The sequence below is a fragment of the Eucyclogobius newberryi genome, unplaced genomic scaffold (genome assembly GCF_026437365.1).
Source record: "Eucyclogobius newberryi isolate DKJ021-1_F unplaced genomic scaffold, fEucNew1.0.hap1 SCAF_2, whole genome shotgun sequence".
In the NCBI taxonomy this organism is placed as follows: Eukaryota; Metazoa; Chordata; class Actinopteri; order Gobiiformes; family Gobiidae; genus Eucyclogobius; species Eucyclogobius newberryi.
The window spans coordinates 49,021,984-49,032,808 of NW_027315834.1; the positions used below are offsets into that span (position 1 = coordinate 49,021,984).

General features: G+C 49.8%; 1 protein-coding gene across 1 annotated transcript; it reads right to left on the reverse strand.

The window, feature by feature from the left end:
• Positions 1-673: 673 nt before the first annotated feature.
• On the reverse strand, positions 674-10,381 carry LOC140367037 (lysozyme C-like). Its single transcript, XM_072453337.1, has 3 exons — positions 10,219-10,381; positions 1,876-2,034; positions 674-790 (listed from the first exon to the last, which is right to left on the reverse strand). Exons 1-3 carry the CDS (start codon positions 10,352-10,354, stop codon positions 711-713), a joined length of 375 nt encoding a protein of 124 aa, XP_072309438.1. The 5' UTR covers positions 10,355-10,381; the 3' UTR covers positions 674-710.
• Between the last annotated feature and the right edge of the window lie 444 nt (positions 10,382-10,825).

Sequence of the window (10,825 nt, forward strand, 5' to 3'; positions counted from 1 at the left end):
ACCAGGACTAAACCAGGACTGAACCAGGACTAAACCAGGACTAAACCAGGACTAAACCAGGACTAAACCAGATCTAAACCAGGACTAAACCAGGACTAAACCAGGACTTAACCAGGACTAAACCAGATCTAAACCAGGACTAAACCAGGACTAAACCAGGACTGAACCAGGACTAAACCAGGACTAAACCAGGACTAAACCAGGACTAAACCAGGACTAAACCAGATCTAAACCAGGTCTAAACCAGGACTAAACCAGGACTGAACCAGGACTGAACCAGGTCTAAACCAGGACTAAACCAGGTCTAAACCAACCAGATCTAAACCAGATCTAAACCAGGTCTAAACCAGGACTAAACCAGGACTAAACCAGACCTAAACCAGGAATAAACCAGGACTAAAGCAGGACTAAACCAGGACTAAACCAGGACTAAAACAGGACTAAACCAGGACTAAAGCAGGACTAAAGTAGGACTAAAGCAGGACTAAACCAGGACTAAACCAGGACCAAACCAGGACTAAACCAGGACTAAACCAGGACTAAACCAGGACTAAACCAGGTCCAAACCAGGACTAAACCAGGACTAAACCAGGACTAAACCAGGACTGAACCAGGACTAAACCAGATCTAAACCAGGACTAAACCAGGACTAAACCAGGACTAAACCAGGACTAAACCAGGACTAAACCAGGCTGGCTGCATCACATGACTCACCAGGCCTTAGAGCCTTGTTGCCTTGCAACGGTTTTGGCGCAGTTTATGGCGACGGCCGGGTCATCGGAGAGAAGCGCTGCAGAAACACACCAGCAGAGGCAGAGGTTAACTTCATCTGGCCCCTGGCCCTCATCGGCCCTCATCGGCACTCATCGGCCCTCATCGGCCCTCATCCGGCCCCTGGCCCTCATCCGGCCCCTGGCCCTCATCGGCCCTCATCGGCCCTCATCCGGCCCCTGGCCCTCACCCGGCCCCTGGCCCTCATCGGCCCTCATTCGGCCCCTGGCCCTCACCCGGCCCCTGGCCCTCATCGGCCCTCATTCGGCCCCTGGCCCTCACCCGGCCCCTGGCCCTCATCGGCCCTCATCGGCCCTCATCCGGCCCCTGGCCCTCACCCGGCCCCTGGCCCTCATCGGCCCTCATTCGGCCCCTGGCCCTCATCCGGCTTTGTGATGGATACGACAGCACACATGCTCCGACAAGTTACCGCATGTCTTCCCTTCTCTCATCCCCATTTCACGCTTTTTTCAGTGTCTTCTGGGTACCTGAGCACTGGAGGGGGCCCCTGGGTACCTGAGCACTGGAGGGGGCCCCTGGGTACCTGAGCACTGGAGGGGGCCCCTGGGTACCTGAGCACTGGAGGGGGCCCCTGGGTACCTGAGCACTGGAGGGGGCCCCTGGGTACCTGAGCACTGGATGGGGCCCCTGGGTACCCGAGCACTGGAGGGGGCCCCTGGGTACCTGAGCACTGGATGGGGCCCCTGGGTACCTGAGCACTGGAGGGGGCCCCTGGGTACCTGAGCACTGGAGGGGGCCCCTGGGTACCTGAGCACTGGAGGGGGCCCCTGGGTACCTGAGCACTGGATGGGGCCCCTGGGTACCCGAGCACTGGAGGGGGCCCCTGGGTACCTGAGCACTGGAGGGGGCCCCTGGGTACCTGAGCACTGGATGGGGCCCCTGGGTACCCGAGCACTGGATGGGGCCCCTGGGTACCTGAGCACTGGAGGGGGCCCCTGGGTACCTGAGCACTGGATGGGGCCCCTGGGTACCCGAGCACTGGAGGGGGCCCCTGGGTACCTGAGCACTGGAGGGGGCCCCTGGGTACCTGAGCACTGGATGGGGCCCCTGGGTACCCGAGCACTGGATGGGGCCCCTGGGTACCTGAGCACTGGATCCTGCAGCCGTTGGCCTTGCTCACGCCTCCATCTTTACACCACCATTTGCTGTTGATCTGGAAGATTCCGTAGTCGGTCGAGTTGTTGTGGTTGTGGTTCACGGACTCAGTGTCGAAGTTTGACTCCCACCGAGTCAGACACACCCCTAGGAGAGAGACAACCAATCAGAGCGGAGGAGAGACACGGCCAATCAGAGCGGAGGAGAGACACGGCCAATCAGAGCGGAGGAGAGACACGGCCAATCAGAGCGGAGGAGAGACACGGCCAATCAGAGCGGAGGAGAGACACGGCCAATCAGAGCGGAGGAGAGACACGGCCAATCAGAGCGGAGGAGAGACACGGCCAATCAGAGCGGAGGAGAGACACGGCCAATCAGAGCGGAGGAGAGACACGGCCAATCAGAGCGGAGGAGAGACACGGCCAATCAGAGCGGAGGAGAGACACGGCCAATCAGAGCGGAGGAGAGACACGGCCAATCAGAGCGGAGGAGAGACACGGCCAATCAGAGCGGAGGAGAGAGATTTATTTCACACTCTTAGTTTCAATCATTTGTTTTCCACAAACATTAAAATCATAATTATAATAATATTACGTCTTCTGAGAGTGGGCGGAGCTTCTCCTTGTGTATGATCCTGGGCCAATATATAAATATATAGATATATAAATATATAGATATATAAATATACAAATATATAGATATATAAATATATAGATATATAAATATATAGATATATAAATATACAAATATATAGATATATAAATATATAAATATATAAATATATAAGTATGGTGAACCTGCATTATGTATGTATGTATTATTATGTCTCACACACAAAAGGTGTCTTATTGTGAAAGGGTGAAGGAAGTAGTAGAGGGGTGAGGGTATTTAAATGGATTCTTGTTGCACAGGTGAGGGTGATTTTGATGGAGGCAAATAAAGAAGAGACACAAACGTACTTTTGGTCTGATTATTTGAACTTCCACATTGGTGACCCTGACGTGGGAATGATGTCAGTTGGGAGCTCTTCCGCGGCCGCTGTCCCGTCTGCGACAGCTATTTTTGCGGCAACTATCAAGCTCCCGGAGTTTTGGCAACACGACACCAGAGCCCTGGTTCCATCATGTTGAGACGCAGTTCCAGTTACGAGGCATCACTGCCGACGAGATCAAGTATTTTCACGTTGTTTGGGCGTTGGATTCTGCCACTACTCGCAGGCTGATGGGACTGCTCCGGGCCCCGCCGCATGGCAACAAGAATGAGGCGCTGAAGACGCAGTTACTACATTTGTACAGCTGTCTGACCTGGAGCGAGCCGACCGCCTGCTGTCCATGTCAGGTTTAGGAGACAGTAAACCTACAGAACTTATGGAGAACATGTTGGCCTTGCTGGGACCCGGTGATGCATCTTTTCTATTCACCCACCTGTTCCTGCGCCAGCTCCCGCCTCCTGGCCTCCCGTGCACCCCGCCCTGGCCTCCCGTGCGCCCCGCCCTGGCCTCCCGTGCGCACCGCCCTGGCCTCCCGTGCGCACCGCCCTGGCCTCCCGTGCGCCCCGCCCTGGCCTCCTCGGAGCTCGTGAACAGGCAGGATTACCGGGGTTTGGCTGAAGAAGCAGATAAACTCTGGCGTCCCGTCACTTCTCCGCCGTGCACGCGCTGCTGCCAGGTGAGCCGATGGACCCGGGGGCTGTGGACGTCGTGGCGGTCTCGGAGCGTCGGCGGAGGGAGCGCCCGCTGTGCTTCTATCATGGGCGTTTTGGAGTGAAAGCCGGCGCTGCATCAGACAAGCTGCTTTTCGTTGAGGACGGCGCGTCAGGAAGACGTTTCCTGGTGGATTCAGCGGCGCAGCATCGTTCCCGCCTCCTCTGTTGACACTTTGGGACCTGGACAAGGGCCTTCGTTGGATGCGGCCAACGGGACCTCCATCCGCACCTTCTGCACCAGGTTCATTTCTGGGACTTCGTAGTTGCTTCTGTTACAGTTCCATTCCAGGTGCAGATGTTTTGTGCTCGTAGACTTTTAGTGGATGTTGCTAATAAGTGTTTGATTGACGCTGTATCATTTAGTTCTTATCCATGTACGCTTGGGGCTGGACCTCGCTAACAAGCTAGCAGCAGGGGCTGGACCGCTCCTCGCTAACAAGCTAGCAGCAGGGGCTGGACCGCTCCTCGCTAACAAGCTAGCAGCAGGGGCTGGACCGCTCCTCGCTAACAAGCTAGCAGCAGGGGCTGGACCGCTCCTCGCTAACATGCTAGCAGCAGGGGCTGGACCGCTCCTCGCTAACATGCTAGCAGCAGGGGCTGGACCGCTCCTCGCTAACATGCTAGCAGCAGGGGCTGGACCGCTCCTCGCTAACATGCTAGCAGCAGGGGCTGGACGGCTCCTCGCTAACATGCTAGCAGCAGGGGCTGGACCGCTCCTCGCTAACATGCTAGCAGCAGGGGCTGGACCGCTCCTCGCTAACATGCTAGCAGCAGGGGCTGGACCGCTCCTCGCTAACATGCTAGCAGCAGGGGCTGGACCGCTCCTCGCTAACATGCTAGCAGCAGGGGCTGGACCGCTCCTCGCTAACATGCTAGCAGCAGGGGCTGGACCGCTCCTCGCTAACATGCTAGCAGCAGGGGCTGGACCGCTCCTCGCTAACATGCTAGCAGCAGGGGCTGGACCGCTCCTCGCTAACATGCTAGCAGCAGGGGATACATACCAGCGACTTTTAGCAGAGTTTCCTGCTCTAACTGTCCCTACATTTTCTGCTGCTGTAGCTAAACATGGGGTGGAGCATTATATTACCACAGAGGGCCGGCCGTTTTTTGCTCGGGCACGCCGTTTGGATGTGGCTAAGCTCGTAATGGCCAAAAAGGAGTTTGCGAATATGGAGCGGCTCGGCATTGTGCGCCGCTCTAACAGCCCCTGGGCCTCCCCTTTGCACATGGTTCCTAAGTCCGACGGTGGGTGGCGACCATGAGGGGATTTTCGACGCCTCAACAACGCCACCGCTAACGACAGTTACCCAGTCCCGCACATTCAAGATTTTTCTGTGCATTTCGCGGGTGCTGTTGTTTTTTCAAAAGTAGATCTGGTGAGCGGTTATCACCAGGTCCCAGTTCATCCTCAAGATGTGCCCAAGACAGCGGTGATTATTGTGTTACGTGAAATGCCTTTTCTGTTTGTCCATCTTGAGGAGATTCTGTGTCCAGTCCCACAGCGGAGGTGCACAGGTCACACCTCCGCCTGCTGTTTGAGCGCCTTACTGAACATGGACTGATTGTGAACCCGGCGAAATGTCAGTTTGGATTATCGGAGATTGAATTTCTGGGCCACCGTGTGACGCCTCATGGGGCTGTTCCACTGCCTACTAAAACCAAAACTATTTCAGCCTTTCCGTGTCCCCGTTCAGTGAAACCCCTGCAGGAGTTTTTGGATATGGTAAACTTTTATAACCGCTTTATTCCGCGGGCTCCACATAATGCACCCTTTGTACGAAGCACTCAGGGGCAAGAAGGGCCCTCAGGAGATAGAGTGGACCCCAGAGAGGTTGCAGGCTTTTGACAGAGCTAAGACTGCACTGGCTGACGCCGCCTTGTTGGCCCATCCCGACCCAGCAGCACCCCTCGCCCTGACCACAGATGTATCGGATTATGCTGTAGGAGCGGTTTGTGAACAGTGGGTTAATGGAGCCTGGCAGCCCCTGGCAGCAGCCCCTGGCAGCCCCTGGCCTTCTTCAGTAAGAAGCTGCGTGACTCTGAGAGGAAGTACAGTATGTTTGACAGAGAGCTCCTGGCACTTTTTCTAGCCACCCAACATTTTAGGTTCCTTTTGGAAGGTCGGGGCTTTACTGTGTTTGTGGATCACAAGCCTCTAACATTTGCCATGGCCAAGGTTTCTGAACCGTGGTCAGCGCGGCAATAGCGGCAGCTTTCCGCTATTTCGGAATTTACCACGGACATCCAACACTTGCCCGGGAAAGATCATTTTGTGGCCGACTGTCTCTCTCGAGCTCGGGTTGGGGCGGGACATTTGTCCTCTGTCGTCTACTACTTCAGCTGAGCTGGCACGGGCATTCATTTTTTCCTGGGTCGCGCGTTTTGGGGTTCCCTCGGACATGACCTCAGATAGGGGCCCGCAGTTTACTTCCGAGCTGTGGAATGCTGTGGCTGGTACTTTGGGGGTTAAACTCCACCGGACAACTGCATATCATCCACAGGCTAATGGGCTGTGTGAACGCTTTCACCGCAGCTTTGAAAGCTGCTCTTCGCGCCTCGCTTGTGGACAGTAGTTGGGTGGACAGGCTGCCCTGGGTCCTGTTGGGCCTACGTTGGGCCCCCAAAGACAACCTCAATTCCTCTTCTGCGGAGTTGGTTCTCGGACAGACTTTAAGGGTCCCGGGGAATTTCTTCCGGGCTCTTCGGGGGTAGGCCCTAGCGTGGCTAGCCGGGCAGGTTATCACAGGGACGCTGAGGTTTTTGCTCCTGTTCCTGCTCATCATTGTCTCCCTCTGTCGTATGTACCGCAGGACCTGATGTCGGCAAGGTATGTTTTCATCCGCCATGATGCACATCGTTTGCCACTACAGCCACCATACGACGGCCCCTTTCGCGTTTCGGGCGGGTTTCGGTGGATCGTTTAAAACCGGCCCATGTACTTAAGGACGATGATGTGCAGTTGGCACTCCCTGCTCGCCGTGGCCGCCCCCCTGCTCGATCTGGCCGCCCCCCTGCTCGCCCTGGCCGCCCCCCTGCCACAGTCATTACCAGGGATAGTGGGCATAGGCCGGTCTCACCCTCACTTGTGGTCAGGTGCAGTGGTAGGGGTGGGATTATTACTGTTCCTAAGCGTTACTGTTGACTTTTGTTTATATTTTGTGTGTTCGGGGGGGACCTGTATGGCGAACCTGCATTTTATATATATATGTATGTATTATTATGTCTCACACACAAAAGGTGTCTTATTGTGAAAGGTTGAAGGAAATAGTAGAGGGGTGAGGGTATTTAAATGGATTCTTGTTGCACAGGTGTGGGTGATTTTGATGGAAGCAAATAAAGAAGAGACACAAACGTACTTTTGGTCTGATTATTTGAACTTTTACATAAGTATAAAAGTAGTATATAAGTACTACAGACACTTTATTAAAGTGAGAGCAGAACACGCTGCATCACAGCCACGCCCTTCACGCCGTGGGCGGAGCCTCGCTGGGCTGGTCGGCCCACGTCATGGTTCATCTGATCCTCACGTCCTCAGGTGGACCAATGAGGCAGAGGAGGAGGAGCTATGTGCGTGTGTGGACCAATGAGGCAGAGGAGGAGGAGCTACACGGACACTGTGATGTCACACATTCTGTGAGGAGCATTAAACCATCAACACCAAAGTCACCCGGCCCACATTAGCTCATGAAAGCTCACGATGGCCTGGGCCGGCCCACATTAGCTCATGAAAGCTCACGATGGCCTGGGCCGGCCCACATTAGCTCAGAGAAGCAGCGGTTAGTGTGTTACAGTCCTGAGGCTCAGTCCTGGTTCTGGTCTGATTGAGTCTTCTAATGATGTCATAAACAGAAACGATATGTTCTTGTATTTTAGGTGTTTCACCTTTAACATTTTCACCGTATTATTAATCCTGTTTAGTTAGTTATAGAGTTGTGTAGTTTAGTTAGTTATAGAGTTGTGTAGTTTAGTTAGTTATAGAGTTGTGTAGTTAGTTATAGAGTTGTGGTGTGTTGTTGTTGTTGTTGTTGTTTTATGGCGGTTGGCATCCAATTGTTGCATTACCGCCAGACTTTGTCCCCCAGACTCTGTCGTAGTCCGTAAAAGAACTCCTTCCATTGCTTTGGCGTTACAAAGCCCATGAGGTCATGATATGTCTTTGTGACTAGAATAGTTGTTGTTGTTTCAGAGTCCGACCGGCTTTATGTTGTTGTTGTTGTTGTTGTTGTTGTTTTATTGCGGTTGACATCCGAGTGTTGCATTACCGCCAGACTTTATTTTATTCGTTGTGGTGTGTTGAATGTGTCGAGGATGAAGAGGATGTTCTAACGAGCTTTGAACTCTTGGGCTTTGAAACACCAAATTAATGGAAGAAGAACTTCTAAAGAGACAACAACAACAACAACAACGTCTCAAGAATAAAGTCTGGAGGTGATGTAACACGTGGATACCAAACGCCATAAAACAACAACAACAACAATAGACTCCAGCATTCCATGGAATGAACATTCCACATGTAGTACTTTTACACACATGTAGTACTTTTACACACATGTAGTACTTTTACACATGTAGTACTTTTACACATGTAGTACTTTTACACATGTAGTACTTTTACACACATGTAGTACTTTTACACACATGTAGTACTTTTACACATGTAGTACTTTTACACATGTAGTACTTTTACACATGTAGTACTTTTACACACATGTAGTACTTTTACACATGTAGTACTTTTACACACTTGTAGTACTTTTACATACATGTAGTACTTTTACACATGTAGTACTTTTACACACTTGTAGTACTTTTACACACATGTAGTACTTTTACACATGTAGTACTTTTACATATATGTAGTACTTTTACACACTTGTAGTACTTTTACACACATGTATATACTTTTACACACATGTAGTACTTTTACACACATGTAATACTTTTACACATGTAGTACTTTTACACATGTAGTACTTTTACGCACATTTAGTACTTTTACACACATATAGTACTTTTACACACATGTAGTACATGTAGTACTTTTACACACATGTACATGTAGTACTTTTGCACACAAGTAGTACTTTTACAAAAATGTAGTACTTTTACACATGTAGTACTTTTACACACATGTAGTACTTTTACACAGATTTAGTACTTTTACACATGTAGTACTTTTACACACATGTAGTACTTTTTTACACACATGTGGTACTTTTACACATGTAGTACTTTTACACACATGTAGTACTTCTACACACATGTAGTACTTTTACACATGTAGTACTTTTACACATGTGGTACTTTTACACACTTGTAGTACTTTTACACACATGTAGTACTTTTACACATGTAGTACTTTTACACACTTGTAGTACTTTTACACACATGTAGTACTTTTACACATGTAGTATTTTTACACATGTTGTACTTTTACACACTTGTAGTACTTTTACACACATGTAGTACTTTTACACACATGTAGTACTTTTACACACATATAGTACTTTTACACATGTAGTACTTTTACGCACATGTAGTACTTTTACACATGTAGTACTTTTACACACATGTAGTACATGTAGTACTTTTACACACATGTAGTACATGTAGTACTTTTACACACAAGTAGTACTTTTACACACAAGTAGTACTTTTACACATGTAGTACTTTTACACACATGTAGTACTTTTACACACATGTAGTACTTTTACACACATGTAGTACTTTTACACACAAATAGTACTTTTACACACATTTAGTACATGTAGTACTTTTACACACAAGTAGTACTTTTACAAACATGTAGTACTTTTACACATGTAGTACTTTTACACAGGTAGTACTTTTACACACATGTAGTACTTTTTACACACATGTAGTACTTTTACACATGTAGTACTTTTACACACATGTAGTACTTTTACACTTGTAGTACTTTTACACACATTTAGTACTTTTACACATGTAGTACTTTTACACACAAGTAGTACTTTTTTTTTACACACATGTGGTACTTTTACACATGTAGTACTTTTACACATATGTAGTACTTTTACACATGTAGTACTTTTACACACATGTAGTACTTTTACACACATGTAATACTCTTACACACATGTAGTACTTTTACACACGTAGTACTTTTACACACATGTAGTACTTTTACACAAGAATGCAGACACTGGCAATGACTTCAGCTGTTGCACATTGTCTAGTCTTTGTTTGGTCCTGGTCCTGGTCCTGGTTTAGTCCTGGTTTAGTCCTGGTCCTGGTTTGGTCCTGGTCCTGGTTTAGTCCTGGTCCTGGTCTGGTTCTGGTTCTGGTCCTGGTCTGGTCCTGGTCCTGGTCCTGGTCCTGGTCCTGGTCCGGTCCGGTCCGGTCCTGGTCCTGGTCTGGTCCTGGTCCTGGTCTGGTCCTGGTCTGGTCCTGGTCCTGGTCCTGGTCCTGGTCTGGCCCTGGCCCTGGCCCTGGCCCTGGTCCTGGTCCTGGTCCAGGTCCTGGTCCTGGTCCTGGTCCTGGTCCTGGTCCTGGTCTGGTTCTGGTCCTGGTCCTGGTCTGGTCCTGGTCCTGGTCTGGTCCTGGTCCTGGTCCTGGTCTGGTCCTGGTCCTGGTCTGGTACTCACAGTCTGCCAGGCTGATCTTCTGGTACTGGTCCATTCCGCTGCTCTTCAGGAGTCGAGCCCATTCACACCTGTCAAACACTCGGGCCTGAACCACAGCAAAGAGAAGGAATAGAACCAGCAACTGCAGCCTCAGCATCTCCAGGACTAAACCAGGACTAAACCAGGACTAAACCAGGTCTAAACCAGGACTAAACCAGGACTAAACCAGGTCTAAACCAGGACTAAACCAGGACTAAACCAGGTCTGGATTCAAAGTGTGAGACTCACAGATTTATACGCAGCAGGTGGAATTTCCCAACTTTACTTCCGATTTTCAAACCAGACGAGCCGGTTCTTCCTCCTGTGGCTGTGAGAACTAGATCGTGTGTGTAAAAGTACTACATGTGTGAAAAGTACTACGAATGTAAAAGTAATACAGGTGTGTAAAAGTACTACATGTGTGTAATAGTCCTACATGTGTGTAGAAGTACTACATGTGTGTAAAAGTACTACATATGTAAAAGTACTACATGTGTGTAAAAGTACTACATATGTAAAAGTACTACATGTGTAAAGGTACGACATTTGTGTAAAAGTACTACATATGTAAAAGTACTACATGTGTGTA

Coding starts and splice junctions, on each gene's coding strand:
- LOC140367037 (XM_072453337.1), bottom strand. CDS start 10,354: ATGCTGAGGCTGCAGTTGCTGGTTCTATTCCTTCTCTTTGCTGTGGTT. Junction 2,035..10,218: donor GAAGATCAGCCTGGCAGACT/GTGAGTACCAGA, acceptor TCTCTCTCCTAG/GGGTGTGTCTGACTCGGTGG. Junction 791..1,875: donor CTGCAGGATCCAGTGCTCAG/GTACCCAGGGGC, acceptor GTGTTTCTGCAG/CGCTTCTCTCCGATGACCCG.